Source organism: Tupaia chinensis, unplaced genomic scaffold (assembly GCF_000334495.1).
Source record: "Tupaia chinensis unplaced genomic scaffold, TupChi_1.0 Scaffold142100_1, whole genome shotgun sequence".
NCBI lineage: Eukaryota > Metazoa > Chordata > Mammalia > Scandentia > Tupaiidae > Tupaia > Tupaia belangeri.
Window position 1 is genome coordinate 984,273 of NW_006201951.1, and position 21,735 is coordinate 1,006,007.

At 62.8% G+C, this 21,735-nt stretch overlaps 1 protein-coding gene across 1 annotated transcript in view; it reads right to left on the reverse strand.

The window, feature by feature from the left end:
• Positions 1 to 264: 264 nt before the first annotated feature.
• The window catches only part of RABL6 (RAB, member RAS oncogene family like 6), a gene marked incomplete in the record, with an annotated part of 28,909 nt that continues 7,438 nt past the window's right edge, over positions 265 to 21,735 (reverse strand). Inside the window, 15 exon segments of the mRNA XM_014582050.1 lie at positions 265 to 761; positions 832 to 896; positions 1,473 to 1,653; positions 1,905 to 2,172; positions 2,251 to 2,466; positions 3,376 to 3,529; positions 3,778 to 3,897; positions 3,900 to 4,108; positions 4,664 to 4,767; positions 7,723 to 7,828; positions 8,284 to 8,424; positions 11,617 to 11,708; positions 11,987 to 12,039; positions 14,363 to 14,410; positions 15,604 to 15,738. Coding sequence (XP_014437536.1) covers positions 573 to 761; positions 832 to 896; positions 1,473 to 1,653; positions 1,905 to 2,172; positions 2,251 to 2,466; positions 3,376 to 3,529; positions 3,778 to 3,897; positions 3,900 to 4,108; positions 4,664 to 4,767; positions 7,723 to 7,828; positions 8,284 to 8,424; positions 11,617 to 11,708; positions 11,987 to 12,039; positions 14,363 to 14,410; positions 15,604 to 15,738 — 2,081 coding nt within the window.

The window sequence follows — 21,735 nt, forward strand, 5'->3', positions numbered from 1 at the left end:
GGCCTGCGGGCCGCCTGAGCAGAGGCGTGGCCCGCCATGGGCAGAGCTGGAGACACCCCCGAATGGCGCCTCTCCCCAGGAAGAGGCCTCCGGTGCTGTCCCCCCGCCGGCCTGCCCTAGTGTACAGGAGCTGTGTGTGGTCCTGTCACCATGCCCGCCGACTCACACACCTGCGCTCAGGCAGGACCCGCCCTGCTCGCCGTGGAGGAGCTGGGCCCGGGGACATGCTGTGGCTTTGTGGGATGGGCGGGGGAGCAATGGTCACGGGCAATCGGTAGCCCCAAGCCCTGCCTCTGTAAACAGGCTCTCGAGGGTCCCTCCTCGGCCTGTCACATCCCTGAGAAACACTGGGGACCGGCTGCAGCCAGCGGTCCCTCCCTCCCTGCAGAGCAGCCTCACAGCAGGCCTGGGAGGCCCGGCACGCGGGTTGCAAAGGCCGGCTGCAGGCCTCTTCCAGCTGGAAGCAACCACAGGCGGCAGGGCTGCACAGAGGGCTGCGCCGGCCGCTGGGGCACAGGGCAGGGTGGTCCCAGCAGGTGCACGGCCCACCCGGGTCAGACGCCTAGTGAGGCCTAGAGCTCCTCGTAGTCCCCGCCTCCTGGGTGCCGGGTGCCTGTGGGCGCCCCCCCCAGGAAGGCCTCCAGCTCGTCCATGGCCTTCGGGCCTGTGCCGCGGGGCCTCCGCCTCCTCCGCTCCTCCGTGTCCTCCTCCGCATCCTTGCTCTTCCGGTGTCGGCTCTTCTTCTTCACGGCCTTCCCCTCCTGCCACGGGAGGGGTATCACGGGGCTGCCAGCTGCAGCCCAGCCCTGCCAGGAAAGGGGCTGGTCCTACCTCCTTGGCCTTCTTCTTCTTCTTCTTCTTCTCCTTCTCCTTCGAGGGGGGCTTGTCGTCCTTACCTGCAGGGGAACAGGGCCTCAGCCAGGCCCAGCCTCGGGGCCTGCTGCGTGGGGAGGGGCTGGCCCACACCACAGCCTGGCGCTGCAGGCCCTGCACTTCAACCCTGAACCTCAGGCAGCCCGGGAGGACAGCCCTCTCCTTTCCACCCAGGAGTGGGAAACTTCTGAGATGAGTCTGGGGTAGGGACTGCCAGGGACAGAGCACATGGGGTGGCCTGTGAGTGAGAGCAGGAGCTGGCCGGCCACGGAGCCACCAGCAGCCCCGCGGGTGGAGGGCGGAGTCCGGGGGGCACTCTGTGCCCAGCGGCAGCCCACAGGCCCCGTGCTGTGTCTGAAGCCCAGCGCCCACCCCTCTAGCCAGGCTGTCCTTGCGGCAGCTGGCACAGCTGCTGGGGGCCAGAGGCTCAAGCTGTCAGACACACGGGGCCCTGCAGTGTAAGGGCTGCCCTGGGCTGGCCGGCAGGACCCTCTGCAACCCCGGGGCCCACAGATAGGCTGCTTTTCAGAGGCGGATTCAGGCCACTGCAGGATAAGAACCCTGAGCCCCAGAACACGGAGCCCTTACACCCCACTCACCTTCCTCACTGCTGTCCTTGGGGCCTGGCTCCCCCAGCCCCAGGCCGAAGAGATCCGAGTCACTCTTCAACCTGAAGGAGGGACCTGCGCCCTTGTGGGGTGGTGGAGGTGGCGGCAGTGCGGCAGGGCCAGCGTCCTCGTCAGTCAGGTCAGAGACGTCCTCGCGCACCGGAAACTCACCCTGGATGGGGGCAGCTGGTGAGGGCCCTGCCCCTCCCACCCACACAGCCCCATAAACAGGGGGAAGAGCCCCTCCCCACACCCCAAACCCACACTAGGGTCTGGCTTAAGGCCCGGGTGTGGCCTCTGAGGGCCTGACCCGGGCCTCAGCACAGTGGACGGGCAGCCAGGACCCCGACGGCACAGTGTCTTTGCCTCCCAGACCTGACAGGGCCCACCCTGGCTGCCCTCTCCCGGGGCTGGCGGCCTCACCACCCTGCGCTGAGTGTCTGACTCCCCACTCTCAAAGTCGGGGTCGTCCATGACGAAGGATAGCATCTGGGCAGCAATGGGCCCCTCGGGGTCGCTGTCCGACGAGGACACCGGCTTGTCCCTGCCCTCGGTTCTGGGTGAGGTGCACTTGGAGAGGGGTCTGGTGCCATCTGGCCTCTCCGGACCCACACTAGGAGGGAGGCTGTCCAGCTGGGGGTGTGCCTTGGCTCCGGCCCCCCCACGTGGTCCAGAGGTCTTCACGGAGGTCCTGGGTAGATGAGAAGGGTCAGGGGTCCTGGCACCGCTGCCTCCCAACCATTGGCCACGCCCTGGGGACCCACCATACCCTTCAGTCTCTGGCTCTGTGCTCAGCGGGGAGGCCAGGGCGGCGACTCCAGGGCGCTGTGCCTGTCGCTCTGGCCCCACCTCGCTTCCAGGCGTGAAGCTCCCCCTGGGCGGGGGCCCCGCAGGCAGCAGGACTCTGCTCCCAGGCTGGTCTTCCAGGTCCACATCGTCCTGGAGACTGGCCACCATCGGGTTTCCCCCTGGGGCTTCCCCATCGCTGCATGAAGGAACGGGTGGGTCAGGGCCTGCCACCACCCTTGGCTCCAGGCAGCTCCGACTGCGACCACCACAGTGACCATGCTCAAGCCGTGGTGGGGACTGTCCCTGGGGTCAGAGGCATCTGAGCAGAGTGGGGAAGGGCTCAGGGCTGTACACTGGGTGGAGGGCGGAGCACCCAGAGCTGACCAGATGTCAGGCAGGCCGGCTCAGAGCCGCATGGGCGCCATCCCGTCCTGTGTGCATTTCAGGACAGGCCATGTTCCACTGCGTGTCCGTGAGATGCTGGGGCCTGGGCTCTGCTTGGCTGGGGACAGAGGACACGTGGGAGGGTGGCGAGCCAAGGCCAGGCTGAGGGCTGCACTTGTCGGAGACAGACTGACGGGGCAGAGTGAGAGGCCACTTCTTGGGGGAACGGCCACTGTGCAGTCCTGTCTCCTGGGATTTTGGGGGGATGGCCACTACAGTCTCCTCTCTGGGGATTTTGGGCAGGCACACACATGCACCTGGCATGTTTCCAAGTGGCCGGTGCCTTAACTGCCATGCCACAGGCTGACCTGAGTGCATTTCTTTGTAGGCACTGCCCAGGCCCAGGTGAGGCGGCTCGCGTGCCTACCCTGACCCTCCCCGGAGTCTGGCTGAAGCCCCTGGCCCTGCCAGGCCAGCCCAGGCCACTCAACACAGCCAGGTCACCTGCAGTCCTGCCAGGTGCCAGCCTGACACCACCTTCGGAGTCAGATGAAGACACCTGCCCCGGGCCAAGCTGGTAGTTGCCCTGGGCAGGCATTCCCTGATGCCTTTGGAGCTCACAGACCCGGCAGCCCACAGCAGCCTGCCCCGGGGAGGTGGGAGGCAGCAGAGCTCTTGCTGGGGGGGAAGGGGCTGGGAAGGCGGGCTCCCCAGCCCTCACCTATCGCTGTCCTGCTGTGAGGCCCTCACTCCGGCCTTCTGCTTGTCCTTCAGGAGCGTAGCATCCTCCAGGAAGCTGTGGTCGAGTCTGTCCTCAGGAACAAAGTCCTCAACAGTCCGGACTTTTGCTGGGGCCTCGGTGGCGGGGGCTGGCTCTGTGGACGGCAGACCCCTGGCTCCTTTTCCTTTGGCACCAGGCCACTTGGGTGAGCCTCTGACTGCAGGCCCGGCCGCCCAGGGCTGTGCCCGCGTGACTTGGACCCAAGGGGGTGGCACATAAGGCCTGGCCAGAGGCTTTGGGCTACCCCCATAGCCATGGAAACCAAGTCCCAGCCTCAAGGGCATGTGGGCCCAGGGGTGTGGGGCCAGCGCCCACTGGCCTGAGTGTCGTGCTGAGGCCTACCTGGAGGCGGAGGGGCTCCCTCAGCAGCAGGTGAGGTCCCGAACAGCCTGGAGATGATGCTGCGCCGCGGGGGCGGGGGCAGGGGCTCAGAGGGGGGTGCGGGGGACACAGAGGGGGGGGTGTGGGGGACACAGAGGGCAGTGGGGGGCCGGTCAAGGGTGTGCTGAGCGGCGGCTGCAGGGCAGGCTGCGGCGTGCCAGGGCTGGAGCTCCCCGTGGACACAGCGCTAGGGGGCACCACTGGTGACTGGGAGCCAGAGGACGGGCTCTGCCCGTTGGCCGTCAGCGGGGACGCAAGGCCTCGGCTGCGAGCCTCCATCATTTCGAGGAAGCTGGGGAAGGGCAAGGGTGGAGTGAGACGCCCGCAGCAGGGAAGGTCCAGCAGGGCAAGGCTCACCGCGTGCCTGCCCACATCAGCAGGCCTCTGCTGCTCACCTCCAGGGCACGCGGGAGGCCAAGGCCCCAGGCACGACGGGGAACCCGCCCATTTTAGAGGGGCCACCTGAAGCTCTGCAGAGCCCTGCCCTCCTGAGAAGCCTCAGGCACAGCAGGTGCCTTCACTGTCTCTGACACCCAGTGAGAGCCCTGTAGGCGTGAGCCACCAAGAGTGCAAACGCCTGGCCGCAGGACCAGCCTGGTGCTGCCTCTTCTCTGTCTAGCTGCCCTGAGGACAGCTGTCACCAGATGTGACCAGCGGACCGTCCTACGATCACAGGGATGCTGTGGTGCCACCCAGAGGCACAGCCTGCTCCTGCGGGGGTTGAGGCCTGCCACGGGGAGCTGCCCCAGGGCAGCTGGCACCAAAGCTGACGGGGCTCTTGCTGAGGACCCAGCCCTCAGGCCAAGGTGTCCTGCCCACCGCCCTCGTCCCGCGCCTGGCCACGCACATGCCGTAGTTCTGGTCCTCGGTCTCCTGCTGCACCGACAGCTCCTCCAGCGTGGCGTCCGTGTCCAGCTGGTTGGTCTCCAGCTGCCGCAGGAGCGTCTCCCTCTGCAGGAAGGGCAGCACGGCTCTGGAGGCAGCGGCACGTGGCCACGCTGCCCCACACCCGCCTGTCTGCATGAGGAGCCAGCCGCTGAGCGCGGGCCCCACGGTGTCAGACCGCGAGGACACAGCTCGGGACACCCGGAGCTAGGCCGGACTCCAGACCACGGAAGCCTGCACTGCCTCATCCAGGTGATCTCAGCGCCCACCTGGAGACACTCCGGCACCTCCTCCCTCATCCGGCACCTGCTGCACCCTCAGCTCTAGCAGCCACGCTGGGGCCCCAGGGTGCAGGGCGCACTACCACGTAGGAGCCCATAGGAGCCCCGCTGGGCCAGGTGCAGGAGCCAGCCCATGTCACAGAGCAGATCACGAAGTGATGAGAGAGCAGATGTCCACAGGCCTGAGGGGCTAGGCCCCGAAACGTGGTGTATGCCTGGGAGGCAGCAGGCCACAAGACCACCCGCACCGCGGAAGGCGGACCTCAGTGATGGGTGGCAGGATCCCCCTTTCAAAATAAAAGTCTGTTTTACAAAGAGTAGCCTAGAGAGACGTGCCATGTGGCTGTGGGTGCTCCTGAGGAGTTGCCCAGAGAGCTGCTGGGCTGGAGGAGCTACTGGTGAGCGTGGCGCCAGGATAGGTGGTCCTGGCCTCCACAGGAGCTTGGGAGTGGTCTCAGGAGAGACGGAGGTGGCCATGTGCAGGGAGCATCCGGGCTGGACAAGGCACAGTGACCTTCCAAGTAGACACAGCCTCAAGGACCAGCAGTTGGCGTAATGGCTATGGTGCTGGACTCCCATGTAGTCGACTGTGGTTCAAGTCCTGGACCCGGTGGCTTATACTCATGCTGGGCACATGTGAGTGCGTGCCCAAGATCCCGAGAGGAGAATAGAGAGGGGATTGCGGCATGGCTATCCCACCGGGGGGTGATTTCTTACTTTCTGTCTCTGTCTCTGGCGAGCACACGCGCCCTACCTCTCCAAACAAGCACACAAAGTGGACACAGTCGGTGTGGAGCAAAGGGAGGCGCGTCGGCCGGAGAAGCCCAGGGGGGAGGCTTGTTGAGAACCACCAGACAGACGGGAGCCACGGCCGCGAGCTGCTCTCCGGCCCCACCCTCGAAAATGCACAAAGTGGACACAGTCGGTGTGGAGCAAAGGGAGGCGCGTCGGCCGGAGAAGCCCAGGGGGGAGGCTTGTTGAGAACCACCAGACAGACGGGAGCCACGGCCGCGAGCTGCTCTCCGGCCCCACCATAGAAAATGCCGGGCTCGCCCCTCAGCTGCTCCCGCCCCATCGCTGTATGAAAGAAGAAACCCGGGCCAGCAGGTGGCGTAGTGGTAAAGGGTGCTGGACTCCCACATGTCTGACCAAGGTTCGAGTCCTAGACCTGGCGGCTTGCTTTCTCACTTTCTCTCTCTGTCCCTCTCTGGTCAAATTAAAAATAAATAAAGTTAGATAAAATAATTATTTAAAAATAAAAAAGAATAAACTTGGGACCAGCTCGGGCCCAGTGTTCTCATCACATGCCCAGTCTGCTCGATCCCCGCTGTCTCTGGTGTCAGTGTGTCTGTCTTTTCTCCACCCACTGCCCACTTCCACCTGCTCCCCCACCTCACAGGCTGAGGCAGCCTGGGACTTGTCTGCAGGCTGTCTAGGGTAGACAGAGGAAGGCGGTGAGCCCGGCCTCGGTGGTCGGGAGGCACGGTGGGGTTCACAGGCAGCCATGATGGCACTGGCCTGCGGCCCGCCTTCCAGTTCAGAAACGCCTCCTGGACCTGTACTCTCCTCGCAGCTTGGCAAGCAGGTGGCAAATGCTCCCAGATGGTGTCTCTGCAAAAGGCCCTTCCCTGGTGGCCCTGGCACCTGTGAGTCTGGATGGACTGGCTGCCTCTGGCCGGGCCACAAAGCACCATCCCAGCCCACAGTCAGAGCTCAGGAGAAACGAAGCCACCGTGACTTGGCGAGGTCTTGGGTCCGGACCCTGACGGCACCTGGGCCCCAGCCACAGCACGTGGGCAGGACACAGCGTCCAGGCCTCCCCTGGTGTGCCCCGGCCTCCACGGCCTGCCCACCTTCTGGCACCAGACCTTCCTGGAGGTGGCCCTGCCCTGGTTAGTGGAGGCTGTGGTGTAGCCAGGCACTCACGAGGTCCCTGGTGTCCAGGAGCAGGTGGTGGCAGGGACGCCTTGCACACGCCACAGCTGAGCCCCTGCCAAGCAGTACCCCGCAGACGACAAGGGCCACCCTCATAGTGACAGCGTGGTAGCGTGTGCTGCCCACAGCCTGAGAAGGGAGCACCCCGCAGTCTTCTGTCCAAAGACCTCAACCACTATCTTGCCATGAGAACGTCAGATGGACCCCAAGTGAGGGACAGTCCACAAATGGCCTGGCCAGTCCCAGACCGGTCAGGACCACAGGTCAGGGGCAGCCCCGGGAGATAGCCTGCGGCCAAGAGAACTCATCCCAAGACTTGGCTCAGCCAACAACCATCGCTAGCTTCTGGTCTTGGCAAAGCGTCGTGGAAGCACCAGATGCTAACACTTCCCGCCACCTACACTGCAGACCACTGCCATGCCTGCCCAGGGCGGCCACCCTGGTCAGCTGGACACTTGTCTTGTGATGGCCAAGAAGCCCTCGCCTGTCCTCGGCGTCTGCCCAGGGGAAGGGGGTGGGGCTCTGAGCTGTGTCTGCCCGGCATGCCCACGGCACCTTGGCTTGCTCCGAACCTGCGTGCCCCCTCCTGCACTGGCAGTGATGGGGCAGCGCATCAGGGCCTCAGAGGTGGAGGCTCCTCCTGGCAGGTGGAGACCTGGGGTCAGCTCGCCAGCGAGGACGAAAGGGTGTGCCCCTCGGCCTCCGGCTCCCACCTCCCCCCTCTCGGCAGGCAGGCCCCTCCTGGGCCCTGGATGCCTGCAGAGACAGGATGGGCACAGTGCTGCACCTGCACGGCGGGGCCCACCTGGAGCTGCAGGAACGGGATGTTGAAGAACTTGTGCAGGTACTTTAGGCCGAAGCTGTTCTTCATGGAGGACTCAGCGTAGCGGGAATAGGAGGAGCCCGGAGGCCTGTTTCCAAAATAGATGGTGTGAGAGAGGCTCGGGGGGTGTGGGTGACTCCCCACTGCCGCCAGCCTCTCTCCTCCAGGGCTTCCTGGACCAAGGGTGGGGTCGAAGGGGCCTGTGGGAAGTGGCGGTCGGACGAGGCCGTCAGTGTGGGGCGCCTGGTGGTTCTCGAAGAGGAGACACACCTGGGCTCACCACGTGGGGCTGGGCACTACCTAGGCCTCTGCAGGGCCGCCTGGACCTCGGACCCCAGAACTGGGAGCTCGAGAACCCCTCTCCTTGTAAACTGCCCCTTCCAGATACCTAGTCCCTGAGCAAGGGCAGGCCAGCTCTCCTGAGGCCAGGCCCCATGCTACCTGCCCCAGCGCTGGTCTGGCCTCACCGCGAGGAGCGGCCTCTCCTGCCAGCACTGCCCCAGCACCGCGACGGCCCGCCCCAGCCGCCCACCCGGCGCCCACCTGTCCAGGCTGTCGATGAAGTCACGCACGTCGTCGGGCAGGATGACGCGGTGCTCGCCCATGTCGCGGTAGTTCCCCAGCACGCACACCGGCACGTGTGTCGGCACCTTGGGGAGCTCCCGGAGGACGTAGTTGAAGGTCCTGGGGGCAGGTGAGGGCGCGGCCTCAGGTCTCTGAGCGGCCCAGCCCTGTGGAGGGCGCAGCGCTTGGGCTGGGGCTTGAGGCCAGAAGTCACGCTTCGCCACCCAGACCCTGCTCGCCAAGGGCAGGCAGAGGTCAGAGGGAGCCCAGGAGCCCTGTGGATGTTCCCTGGCCTGCAGTACCCCCACCCAGACGGCAGGTGCCTCCTCTGCGCCCAGTGGCGGTGCCCACCCCTGCTCTGCCCGAGAGCCCTGTCTGGCCCGTGGAACCACCTCTGTCCCTCGCCTCCACATCAAGCTGCTTGTACCCCTCGGCCCTGGGCTCTGCTCAGGTGGCCTCTCCTGCTCCTTGGGCTGCGGCCACACCACACGGGAGTCCCTGAGGCCCATGACAAGTGCCCTCGGGCTCAACCTCAGCCCACAGCGCCAAGGTTCTGGCAGCTGGTGGGAGGGCGGGCCCAGCGCAGACAGCTTTCTAAGTGGCTTGTGACGAGAACACCAGTGGGTCATGGGTCAACTTCCCAGGAGACAGAGTTGGTCAGAGCAAGCCAAGAGCGCGGCAGCTCATGGTCATAACGGGCTTCGTTCCCGATTTGTATGTGGCAATTTACATGTCAAAGTATTTATTTCCTCCAAGAGAGACCCCAACAGGCTGTGGGTCCACGGCCTACCCCGGTCTCGGCTGTCCTGGACCGCGGCACGAGGAGGCCCCAGGGTATGGACCAGCACCATCCACGTGGGGCCAGCCGGGCGACAGTGCTCCACTCCTGCCCCCACAGGAGCGGCGGCCTGCTCAGCCTCCTACAGCAGGGGCCTGCTCTGTCGTCCGACACTGGCGTGCGGCGTGCCCGAGTGCCAGGCAGGCCAACTCACGGCGCAGCACTCGCTGTGGTGTCGCCCAGGGGCATTCTGCCTGGGCTTGGGGCTGTCGGTGCCCACGTGCCACCTGACATGAGCGCACTGCGTGCAGGCACCCAGCGGTCTGCCCTGCCTGGTGCCGAGTGCTCCTGCCCCGCGCTCATGCAGTTGGCACAGGGTCAGGACACTTAGGCAGAGCTGACCAGCCCGAGCACCCCTGCTTGGTTTCCTGAAGGAGAAGCCGCCCCCTGGGACATGTGCCCCAACCGCACGTGTGCTTCTCGCAGGGGTCTGGCACATGTGTGCCCGTGGAGCTGGGCTCATGCCTGGCTGCCTGCCAGCACGGTCCTGCCATGTCAATGTACCGCCTACAGCCACAGCCCCTCCTGCAGTCCTGGCTTCCAGGCACCTGCCTAGGTGCTGGCCGGTCTCGGGCTGACCACTCAGGGATCAAGCCACAGTGGCCCTCTGTGGGTCGCTGCCTGGTGGGACCACCAGAGTGGTCTGAGCCATGGCTGCTGGGTAGGTGCTGCCTCCTCTGGGTGGCAGTCCTCCCAATCCTCCCGGAGCACTGTCCACCGCAGCAGCTATGGTACTAGCAGGCCCCGTGCCCAGCGGCACTGCTTCGGGGCAGGCAGTGGGGTCAGCCAAGCAGCGTGCATTGTGCCCACTGACCAGCTGCGCTGGCCCTGGAGGGGCGCCCCAGCTTACCTGGCTCATGACTGCGGGACCAAGGGGCTCGGCTGGCATGGAGGGCCAGAAACGCCACAGGGCGCTCGGGGGCAGCCCTCGTAGTCACACTGTTTGTTTGTTTTTACAGGTTTTTGTTGTAGGGTGTTTGCGCTCACCAGAGAGAGAGTGAGTGAGAGTGAGAGAGAGAGAGACAGTGAGAGAGAAAATGAGAAATCACCCCCAAGGGGGACAGCCATGGTGCAGTCCCTTCTCCGTTCTCCTGGGAGGGGATCTTGAGCAGGCATGTGCGCCTGTGTGCCTGGTGTGAATGCCAAGCCACCAAATGTAGGCCTTGAACCAAGGCTGGCCACGTAGGAGCCCAGCGACATAACTACCATGCCATCTGCTGGCCCCGATAGTTAGATTTTCTTTATTGCCACTCTGTGTGTGTGTATGTGTGTGTATGTGAGACACACACCAACAGAGCACGGCCACACTGCCCCCGCCTCTCCCTCCTGGGCTGCCCATAATTACACGCCTGGGTGCCTCTCAAGCTGCCGGGTCCAGACCCAAACCACGCAGTCTGCCCCATAGGATCTAGTTGTCTCTTTAAAAAAAAAAATTCTCTTTAACTTTATTTATTTATTTAATTTGACCAGAGAGGAACAGAGAGGGAGCGAGGGGGAAAAAGGGGGAGGGAGGGAGGGAGGGATAGAGAGAGAGAGAGAGAGAGAGAGAGAGAGAGAGCAAGTCACCAACTCGAACCATGGTTGGCCATGTGGGAGTCCAGGGCCCTTAACCACCATGCCAGCAGCTGGCCCTGGAACTAGTTGTCTTAACCAACCTGCCACAGGCTGGCCCGCATTTAAAAACTCTTTAATCACTGAGGGGCCTGCCCCTGTCAAACCACGGCAGAGAGCAGCCTGTGTGCCATCACACCACAGTCCTCCCCTCTGCTTCGTGGTGTCGGGTTTCGTGCGCATCCGGTATGTCTGCCTGCGGGGCTGGGTCTGCAACTGGCCATGTGGGAGCCAGCTCTCTGGACAGTGCTTAACCACCGTGCTGCGGGGTCTTTTTAAGTGTTACCTCTCGGGCCTGAACGCTGCGGGCCGGGCCGAGGCTGAGTCACAGCGAGGTCTGCCTGGCAGGATCTGCTGCAGGGCTTCCCCGGCCACAGGCTGCAGGAGATGCTCCTTGCATCAGACCCGCAGGCCTGTGCTAGCCCTGTGCATGCCCAGCAGCTGTGGGCCCTGCCCGAGTTCTGCCCTGGTGCTGGGCAACACACCGTAGGGCTGGCACGCCCTGAGCTGCCCTAACCCTGCTGCAGGTTCCCTGAGTGACCCCAGCATGAGTGACTGCTGGGCTCTGTTCCATCTTGGACGTGCCTTTGGGAGGGACTCTGGAGCCACGGAAGGAATAGGCACTGCCCGGCCCAAGCCCTGCAGGAGAACTGCCCACCAGCCCTTACCGCTGCTCGGTGATGTGGAAGGAGCAGGTACTGCCCGGCCCAAGCCCCGCGGGAGCACTGCCCACCAGCCCTTACCGCTGCTTGGTGATGTGGAAGGAGTAGGCACTGCCCGGCCCAAGCCCCGCGGGAGCACTGCCCACCAGCCCTTACCGCTGCTCGGTGATGTGGAAGGAGCAGGTACTGCCCGGCCCTTACCACTGCTTGGTGATGTCGAACATCATGACAACCCCGTTACAGTTCTTGTACACGTCCAGGAACTCAGCGTCCAGGGCCAGCTTGGACTCCGCCTGGGGGCAGGAGGGGGAGGTGTGAGACGGCCCCAGGCCAGGTCCCACCCACGGGCCTGCAGCAACCTGGAATAGGCCCAACAGGCCGTGTCTAACCCGAGGAGATAACCGGTGACCCTCTTGAAGGCAGGACCCTTGCCCCAGGGTGAGTGTGCGGTCTGTCCTGGGGTCCCTGGGAGCCTCCAGCAACATCTGCTCAGGGCCTGCCAGTCCCCACGCTGGCTGGTAGGCTGCCACAGGCCAACCCCCTGCCTGGGACACATCACAGACACACTCACCTCCTGGGGGTCGTTCTCCATCTTCAAGCCATCACCCCGCTTCTTGCATTTTCCTTATGAAAAGACAAACCAGTGTGGGGAGGGCTGCTGGTCTGAGCATGCCCTGAGCACCTACCCCCAGCCCACTGCCCCACCTCTAGGAGGTGCATGACCACAGGCGGGGCCACCCCTGGCTCAGCTGCAGGAGAAAGGCAGAGAAGGGCAGCCTGATACCGGATGGCCCCAGGAGGTGCCAGGCAGGCAGAACCTCAGCTGGAAGAGGCAGGCGAGGCTTTCTGGGCTCAGGGATGGGAAGGGCCCCTCCTGATGGCCTGGCCCCTTCACATCCGAGGCCAGGGGTAATGTGTCACTGACAAGTGGGCTCTCGACGGGGTGAGGGTGGGGGCGAGGGCAGTTCCTGACAGCTCTCTCTTGGTACCCAGTGACACATGACAAGCACGGCTGGGGGGGAAGGAGGGCTGAGGACTGGGCACAGGGCACCCTGGTGTCCAGACACCTGCTTCAGGGCCCCGTGAGTGCTCCTGCAGGGGTGGGCATGGCCGGGCAGGGCTCGGAGCCTGAGTAGGGTGGCCAGCTGCAGAGCCTGTGGCTCGCTCTGGAGCTCCTCAGTAACGGGACCACCTGGGGACCCAGGGACTCGGGAAAGGGCCGGGGCACACAGATGGACGCTTGAGCACCGCGAGGCGCCAATGCCCCTGGCTCCACTCTGCCCGGCAGGACTCGGGGCTTTTCGCTACCTGCTGAGTGTGCTGCCCAGGGTGCCCAGGTGCAGCGGACAGGGCTCAGCATGGGGAGGGGCCTGTCTGTCCCCTGGACAGTGTGCAGCCCAGAGCCCAGAGGGCTGCCTTGGCCCAACCAACACAATAGGAGAAAGGTTGTCCTACAAGTCACCCTCTCTTCTAGAAACCTCTCTGCCCTCGCACATGCAACAGGAAAGCAGAGCTCCTCGGCACCCTGAGAACCGGCCCACAGCTGCGAGGTCTCGCCAGCCGCTGCCTGCCTCGAGCACTGAGCCGCGGGGGAGACGGAGGAGAAGGACGCTGGGCAGCGGTGTGGAGCAGGCACCTCCCTGGGTCCAGCCTGGCCTGGCCTTCTCTCCCGCCCCAGGCAACTCTCCTGGGGCTGCCAACATGTGGGGGTGGGGGACCTGACCCACTGGAGTCCCAGGTGCAGGCTGACAGCACTGGGCAAGAGGCACACGCTCGGCACGAGCAGGACAGCTCTGGGCTCCGTGCCCACAGGCCCTGCACACACTGAGGGTGTGGGGCTGCCAGGGAGGGCCTTGCCTAAGTGGACATGCTGCTGCACGGTGGCCCCACACTGCTGCCCTGCTCGGGGACGCTGTCCCCAGGACACGGCCTCTCCTTCCCCTTGGGCCTGGGGGCCAGAGCTCAAGCCCATGCGGCCCTGGTGTGAGCCCCACCTCCTGGGTGGCTGCAGGTGGGAATGCCACCTCGGCCACAGCGACAGGCTGGGCAGGCCCAAGTCCTGCACGGACACCGGCTCTGTGCAGGAGAGCTCGCTGGAGCCACGGCCCCACACAGGCCAGGAGAGGGGCATGTGCACCAAGCAGCCCTGCCCCAGCAGGTGCGCCCAGCAGGGTGAGCGCGGCCACTGGAGTACTGAGCAGGTGGCAGCCACTCTGGTGAGGCCATGGCCAAGCATGAGGCCAGCCCCACCCAGCTAGCGGCTCAGGGAGGGGCGGGAGCTCTCACTCGCCCCTCAGGGAAGGAGCTCGTGGCACGGGGTTCAGACGCCATTGGACACTGCTGTGAGGACACCTGCTGGCCCACCGCGGCCTTCCTGGGGGCTGGGGACACGCCCACCCAAGGGACAGAGTGTTCCACAGAAGAAGGGAAGGCCCTGGCTGGGCTGTGCACACAGGCAACTGGCGCGTGGGGCCCCAGGGACAGGGTGGGCGGGGCTCCCACTGCAACGTCATCTCAGACCCCGCCGGACAGTCTGTGCCCACCGTCACGTGCCCCCCACCATCAGATACCCCACTTGGCCCAGTCTGTGCCCCACTGTAGGGATCCCCCGTCCCGTGTGCAGGAGCCAACAGATTAAACAGGCCCTTGAGGCAGCAGCGAGTGCGGAGCCAGCGAGCTGGGTCAGACCCACCACTGCGTGGCTGTCCCCGGCCCAAGCTAAGACGCAGCTGCAATCGCACCTCACGTGGCCCATGACACGCTGAGGCTACATGCGCTGGACCAAAGGCACACAGTTCTGCTGGGGGCTTAGGACGGAAGCCATCCGAACCCAGAGAGCACCTGAGCACATGTGAACCAGGGCCGGCGTGGGCTGGGAGGGCAGAGCAGGGGCACTGAGCCCGGACTGTCGCCTGGCAGACACACTGCCACGGAGGGGGCGCCTTACCTTTGTCCACCACGTCCCAGACTTCGACCTTCACGATGTCGTCCGTGGCTGAAACATGGAAACGCCACTGTTAGAACCCGGCACAGGTTTCAAGGTGTGGCTGTGTACCCAGGTTCCCACTAGGGCTTTGGAGCCTGCTGCAGTGACAGGGTGTGGCCTCCCAGGAAGGCTCTGCCACAGGCTGACTGGGGGGCCACGCCGCCAGCCTTGGGCACGCCTGGCACGGCCTCCTTGCCCCTCCCATTCTCGTCCTGAGCGCCAGAGCCCAGGCCTGCACATTCAGGCCCCAGTGCGCGGTGCAGAGGGCCATGTGAGCCAAGACAACGCGGCCGCGATGTCTTGGCTCACATGGCCGCCCAAGCACTGCAGCCATCTCGCACTAGCCCGTCAAGGAGGCCTGTCGAGTGCTGGCGGGCCCAGTGATGGGGTGTGGTGTGCGTATCCCCCGCGCCACTGCCCTGCAGGTGCTGGCTCCCGACACACAGAGCTGGTCTTCTGGAAAGAGCTTGCACCCCGGTTGCTGCTGGCCTCGTGGTTAGGGCGGCCGGATCTTACACGGCTGACTGCAGTTCTAGTCCCCGCTCAGCAACACCTGGATATGTGGGTGCACAAGTGTGTGACCCCAAATCTGGAGAATGGGGACTACCGCCCCTGGGGTGATCTCACACGTGGTCTCTTTCTGGCAAGTGCATGTGCCCTACAGCAGAGCTGAGGAAAGGCCTTGAACCCCACTGGTTTACTTTCTAGTGAAAAAACGAGAAATTCACAACTGCTCAGGGTTGGCCCTCAGGGTTCCTGCTTCTCTGCTCCCACAGAGCCCCTGCCTCAGCACATCAGTCCATCCTGGGAAGGCAAGGCCTATCTCTTTCCAGGCTGGTGTGTGGACAAGCTGCCCCCCACAAACTCTAATGACCAAATGTCCCAAAGCTAAAGTAAAAGGCTGAGGTGGGACCAGGGGTGTCCTTCCCAGCGGTGGGGTGGACACAGGTCGAGCGGACACCAGGGCTGCATGTGCAGAGCTCTGCTGCCAGGACCCACTCACTGTGCTGCCTGGGGACATGGGTCCCAGAGTTTGCCTCCTCCCACCTGCCCTGCCTGTGTCCAGGCCCAAACCCTACAGCAGGTGGTGTAGACGTGGCCTTCCCTGGGACGGCCAGTCTGAGTTCACCCGCGTCCCGCGCTGCAGGTGACGCGAGCCTGTGGGACAGTGTCCGGCAGAGGCCGCGGGCCGCCGCACTCACTCTTGTAGCTCCAGTGGATGCTGGTGACCTGGATCTCCTGTGTGGGGATGTACTCCTCCACGAACGGCCTGCCCTGCAGTCGGTGCCACAGGGCCGTCTTGCCCGTGTTCCTGTCTCCCCGGATCACGATCTTCACTGGGGAGGAGAAGAGTGCGGGTCAGTGAGGCCAAGCCAAGCTACGGTTCTAAGATACCTTCAGGGCCTGCCCTGTGGCTCGGTGTCGAGGGAGCTGGCCCCTGTGCTGCTAACCATGCTGTGAGCCCTGGCCGCAGCAGCCTGGAAAGCATGCCGGGTGCTCATGTGTGCCCCGAATTCTGAGAGTCGGGGGGGCTGTGTGAGCGCCCCACTATGTGGCGCCGTCTTTAGAGCCCCCTCGGTCTCTCTTTGGCAATTGCTCATGCCCTCTGGCAATTAAAAAAATAAAAATGACCTCAAAGACGAAGCTTCGGTCACCACAAAACGAGTTTATTACAAATGTTCTGTGCACAAACCAGGTTCCAGGTGACTGTCAGTGGGTGGGGCCCGCACAGCAGGCACGGCAGCCCTGGTGGTGGCAGTCAGGGTGGCTTCTCCCATCCTGAGGACGCTGCTGGCAGGAGCAGAGCTGAGAAGCGGCTGGGCAGGGGCGTCCCCTCCTGGGCCGGGGGCCACACAGGTGGGCCTCCCTCCCCAGAAGACCAAGGCCCCTCCTACAGTCCTGGATTTGGTGGCTTAAAACTAAGGCCGGCGCGTGTGCGCGTGTGCACAAAGTCCCGCGAGGAGAATGGAGAAGGGATCGTGGTGTGGTCATTCCTCCCGGGGGGGGGGGGGGGGTGATTTCTCGCCGTCTCTCTCCAGCGAGCCCACACCCTATAGCAAAAAATCTAAGAAAAGATAAAGAATGGCTCTGGGGCCAGACAGCAGTGCAGTGGTAAGCCGACGCTCTGCGCAGCGACCCCATGTCTGGCTCCTGGCTCCGTCGACGTCTTCTGCGGGGTGCACGTGGTCAGGGCAGCTGGCTGTGGGGTGGGTCGGTCGCAGCACCTGTGTCCTGCAGGGGTGCTGTTTCTCTCTCATGTGCTCACAAAAGAAACAAACTTTTAAAATAAGCTTAAAAGAATGACTGAAGCCACCAAGGGAGGAGACAGAGATGGTCGCTCCACGAGGCTGAGCCACACAGGAGTGTCCGGGTTTGTGCCTGCGTCCTGAGGACAGCAGGTGCGCATGCCTGTGACCCAGGGCCGAGGCTGGCGTGGCCGCAGCGTCACACCTCTGGGAGTGCTGCTGCTCTTGCTCATGTGGTAAGTAAACGTGTAGAGCGTGGGCTGGCAATGCGGACGGGTGGCTCCGGGCGGGTGCCACACAGCCAGGCAGAGGTCCCGGTGGACCTTGGTCTCAATGGCCTGAACAACGCACCAGGTACGTGTGTGTGTGTGTGCTCCACTGGTGGGTGCTCTCTCTCGAGTGCATGCACCCTCTGACAAAATGAGAAAAGAAAGACTGAAGTGTTGGGCTCAAAAGCCACCTGGACGGGGCACGCATCATAGAGAGCTGGGCCCTTGGGAGGCTTGAGGCGCTGCGGCCCGGGCAGCCCCAGAACAGCAGGTTGGGCAGGTGCGCTGGGTGCCCCACGGCCAGGTGGACTGTGGGCAGAGGTTCAAGCGCAGGTGGGCATGCAGAGAGCAGGATCCTGCTCTCCCAGGGAGGGCAGCAGGGGGCTGGGGCAGCACACCGCTACTGCCCTCCTGATCGTCCTGGTCCCAGACGGTCTGGTCCTCCCAAATGCTTCAGGGCACCGTGCAGGGACCCGCCGCAGCCTCGACACTTGCTGGGCTTGACCGGAGCCAGCGCCGCATGCCTGGGCCCATCAGCCTCTTGCTCCTACTTCCAGGCTCCCCCGTCCTCAAGGACAAGCATTCCTTCTCCACGGAACCCTCCGAAGGAACATTTTCTTCAATGAGGGGTTCTCACACTGCAGACAGCTCACGGCTCCCCTCCGATGGCATCACCAGAGACCAGGATGAGCACGTGCAGTCCGGGCCACGGGCTGCGGGGCTGGGGAACCCTGCGTCTGAGCCTCCAGCCCCGGCGGCAGGCAGGAGGGTTCAGCCAGCAGCATGTGTGGGCTCCATGCCCACGGGAAGGGCCTCCCAGAGCTCCTGCTGAGGTGTCCCCGAGAGACCACTGGCCAGAGCGGCAGGCCTTGCACTGCACTACCCAGGCGTGTCCACACAGAAGGTCCTTTTCCTCTGTGGTCGCAGGTCAGGATGAAGGGAGAGCAGCAGAGGCTGAGAGGTGGGGCAGCGGGCGCCATCCTCCTCCCCACACAGCGAGACGGGAACCGAAGGGCACACACATGCACTGGGCTCGGCAGCAAGCTGGCTGCCTGCAAATATGCCACTGGGCCCTCACAGGCAACGGGCTGCCGTTCAGGCCCGCCCTCGGCTCAGAGGCCTGCAGTGACTGACCCCAGGTGCACAGCACGAGCTGGGCAGCTGAGGCTCTGTGAACAGGCCTCGCTGGGCACAGGCTTCAGGCTGCCCACCGGGCTCCTCCTAGTGATCCTGCCCACGCTGATTTAATGCAGTGCTGACGCGGCTCCCTCGCGCAGAAAGGGATAACCTCCCAGCTGTTTCTGTGCTTTGCTTTGGGGGCACAGGGCTTTACCAAACCCTAAGAACAGAAGGAGGGTAGAAGCAACCAGCCGCCCTCCCACAGTCAGAGCGAAGCACCGTGATGCCGACATAGCCACTCAGGACCTGGGCTTTTAAAACGTGCCCAGAAAGTGCATGTGCTCAGCAGAGGGAGGGAAAGCAGAGGGCAGAGAGAGAACGCTCCCCGGCAGGGAACGGCGTCCTGCAATGCCTCCTCCTTGCTCCCCTCCTGCCCAGACTTCAGGCATGCTCGCACAGGCACGGGCACCGTGCGCAGCCTGTTTCTTAAGCTGCTGTTTCCAGGACTTGAACCCTGTGGTTGGCCACATGGGATCCAACTGCCTAGCTGCCGCACTACGGGCTAGTTCCAGATCTAGGCATTTCCCTGAATTTGTAAAAACGATACCTGCTCTTAATTTCAAAGGGGCCAGCTCCATGGCCTAGTGGTTCAAACAGCCCAGCCACATGGTTTAACTTAACTGGAAGCTTGAGAAACACCTAGGCACGTGTGCTGAAAATGCCGAGGTGGATGGAGGCCCACGGGGCTTCCTGCTCTAGGGCAGGTGCACAGACCTCCTCCCTCTGCCCCTCCCTCTCCCTCTCACACACAGCATGGAAGTACAAAGCTAATGGAGAAATGACCCCACTCCCAGTCTAAAACCTGCCCTCATGAGTGCTTGATGTCTGTCGAACCAGGACCAGCTAATGGCTCATATACAGCTGGAGACACGGGACGGCCTGGAGCCAAAGGTGGGGAGGTGGCTGAGGCACTGGATGCCCGTGGCTAGCCACGGTTCAGGTCCCAGACCAGGTGGCTTAAAACAGCACCAGGTGTGGGGGCCAGCAGATGGCGCAGCGGTTAAGGTGCTGGACTCCACGTGGCTGGCCATGGTTAGGGTTAGGGTTACTGAATAGCTTGAAACTTATGCTGAGTACTTGTGTGTGCGTGCCCGAAATTCTGCAAGGAGAATGGAGGAGAAGGGTTGTGGTGCGGCCATCCCCCCAGGGGGTGATTTCTCACTTTCTGTATCTCTGTGAGCACACGTGTCCTATAGCAAAAAATCTCTCAAAAAACAAAATCATGCAGGGTGCACGAGTGTGCATGCCCAAACTCTCAAGAAGAGAATGGAAGAGAAGGGATTACGGCCTGGCCATCCCCCGGAGGGTGATTTTTAAAAAACAAAACAAAACAAAACAAAACAAAACAACTTAAAAAAAAAAAAACCCAAACGATACTACTTTTTTTTTTTTGGTAATCTTGCCAGATGGTGTATGTGCTTATTTGGAAAGGAACAGAGGGAGAGAGGGGGAGAGAGAGAGGCAAAGTGAGAAAGCACCCCCACCCCGGGAACAGTCGTGCTGCAGTTCCCGTCCCCTCTCCGGGCTGTGGGCATGCAAGCACACACAGTTAGCTGGTGCTTCTCAAGCCAGGGCTGGACTTGAACAGCACAGCTGCCATGTGGGACCTACTTGCCCTCAATACCAGGTCCCAGCTTGGCTATGATGCTCTCTACATGCACATGTGCTCGCCAGAGGGAGAGAGGGCTAAGATGGGGACACCCCTGGGGCATGGCCCGTTGTAATCCCTTCTCCTCCTCTCCCCCCTTAGGATCTTGGGCATGCATGCATGTGAGCCTGGCATGTTTTCCAAGCTGCTGGGTGTAGGACATGAACCACGATGTAGGCCCTGCGGGCCAACTTTAACCTCTGCACCACCTGCTGGCTCCCTGTGCGACTTTCAACAAAAGTGAGTTTGATAATTAAGCGTTTCTGTGCCATAAGAGTAAAAGAAACTCCTTACGTTTAAGAACAGTAAGGAAAACCATTAAGGTTTTGCAATGTCCCTAACCTTCTGTAAGTGTTCCCATTCACATGCAGACGTGTAACTCCTGAGCTTTTGAACAGTGACGCCCCCTGGAGGGTGCCCCTGCTCAGCTGTGCCTCAGTCACCTGGCATAGCGCCCTACCACGCGGACTCACATCTTAGCATTTCTTGCCACATGAGAACTTCCGTTTCCTGATTAGCCCAAAGGTGTTTGCTGCCTGCAAAAGTGTGTGTTAAATGGCCACACAGCCCCCGCCCCGTCGTCTCCTGCAGCAAGTTTCCTCAAGCACCTGTCCAGCTACGCCAGTCCCGGGTCCCAGGACAGGGCGAGCTGATCTCGCTGCCGGCCTGGTCTGCTCGCGTGCATTCCTCTGCCTCTGGGTCTGTGCGCGAGGCACGAGGGGTTTCAAACCAACTGGGCTTGGGGGTGCATTCCTTCCAGAAGAGTTCAAGATAATGGGGCCAGCAGGGGGTATGATGGCTAAGGCACCGGATCCTACATGGCCCTCTCTGCAGTTCGAGTCCCAGAACCAGCAGCCTAAAAAGGCAAGCTGGGCACAGGTGTGCACCCCAAATCCCAACAGGAGGATGGAGAAGGGGCTGCTGCAAGGCCCCCCTCTGGGGGCGGTTTCTCACTTTCCTTCTCTCTGGTCAGTACATGTGCCCGCAAAGCAAAGCAAAGCAGAAAACGAGAGTTCACAGTAGGACCCTGCTGCCCCCTGGATACTGGGCGGATGTGCGGAGACCTTAGGGCCTTCCTGAGGTCTGACTGACCCTGCTCACTTCCCGCTTACGGAACCATAACTCTTCCTGAGCCAGTTCTGGCAAGCTTCGTTGTCCTAAGAATTCACCCATCGCATCTACTTTTTCCAAACGTATGGCATGACATCGTTTAAAATATCGCTTTTGGGGCCAGCAGGTGGTGTGGGGGTTAAGGTGCTGGGCACTTTATCTCATTTTCCACCTCTTCAAGACCCTGGGCATTCGTGCCCAGGCTGGGGGTTTGCTAAAGCCACCAGGGCCGGAACTTGGGCGCTGGTCAGCCCTGTGGGATCTGGCTTCCTCTGCACAGCGCTGGCCTGCCGCTCGTCCTCCAAGGCCCCACGTGGTCTCACCGCTTTCCGAAGTGCTTCTCTTCTGCTTCGTGCGTACTCAGCAGTGCCCCACAGCGGTCCAGGGGGCTGTGCAGTGCCCAGAAGGTCGACGTGCCACTCCCATTACCCAGCTCTGCTGCTGCTTCTCCATCTAAACGTGCGCCACAACGCGGGGACCAGCAGGTGGTGTGATGGTGAGGCGAAGGACACTCCCATATGACTGACCTTAGTTCCAGTCCTGGACCTGGTGGCTTGCTTTCTCACTCTCCCCTCCCCGTGTCTCTCTCTCTCTAGTCAAATTAAAATGAAATGAATGGAGACCAGCAGTTGGCGTAATGGCTGTGTAGCTGGATTCTCATGTAGTTGACCACGGTTCGAGTCCTGGACCCGGTGGCTTAAACTCACGCCAGGTGCGTGTGCGTGCGTGCCCAAGATCCCGAGAGGAGAATGGAGGAGAAGGGATTGCGGCGTGGCCATCCCCCCGGGGGGGTGATTTCTTGCTTTCCGTCTCTCTGTCTCTCTCTGGCGAGCGCACGTGACCTATAGCAAAAACCTCTCCAAAAAAAAAAAAAAAAAAAAA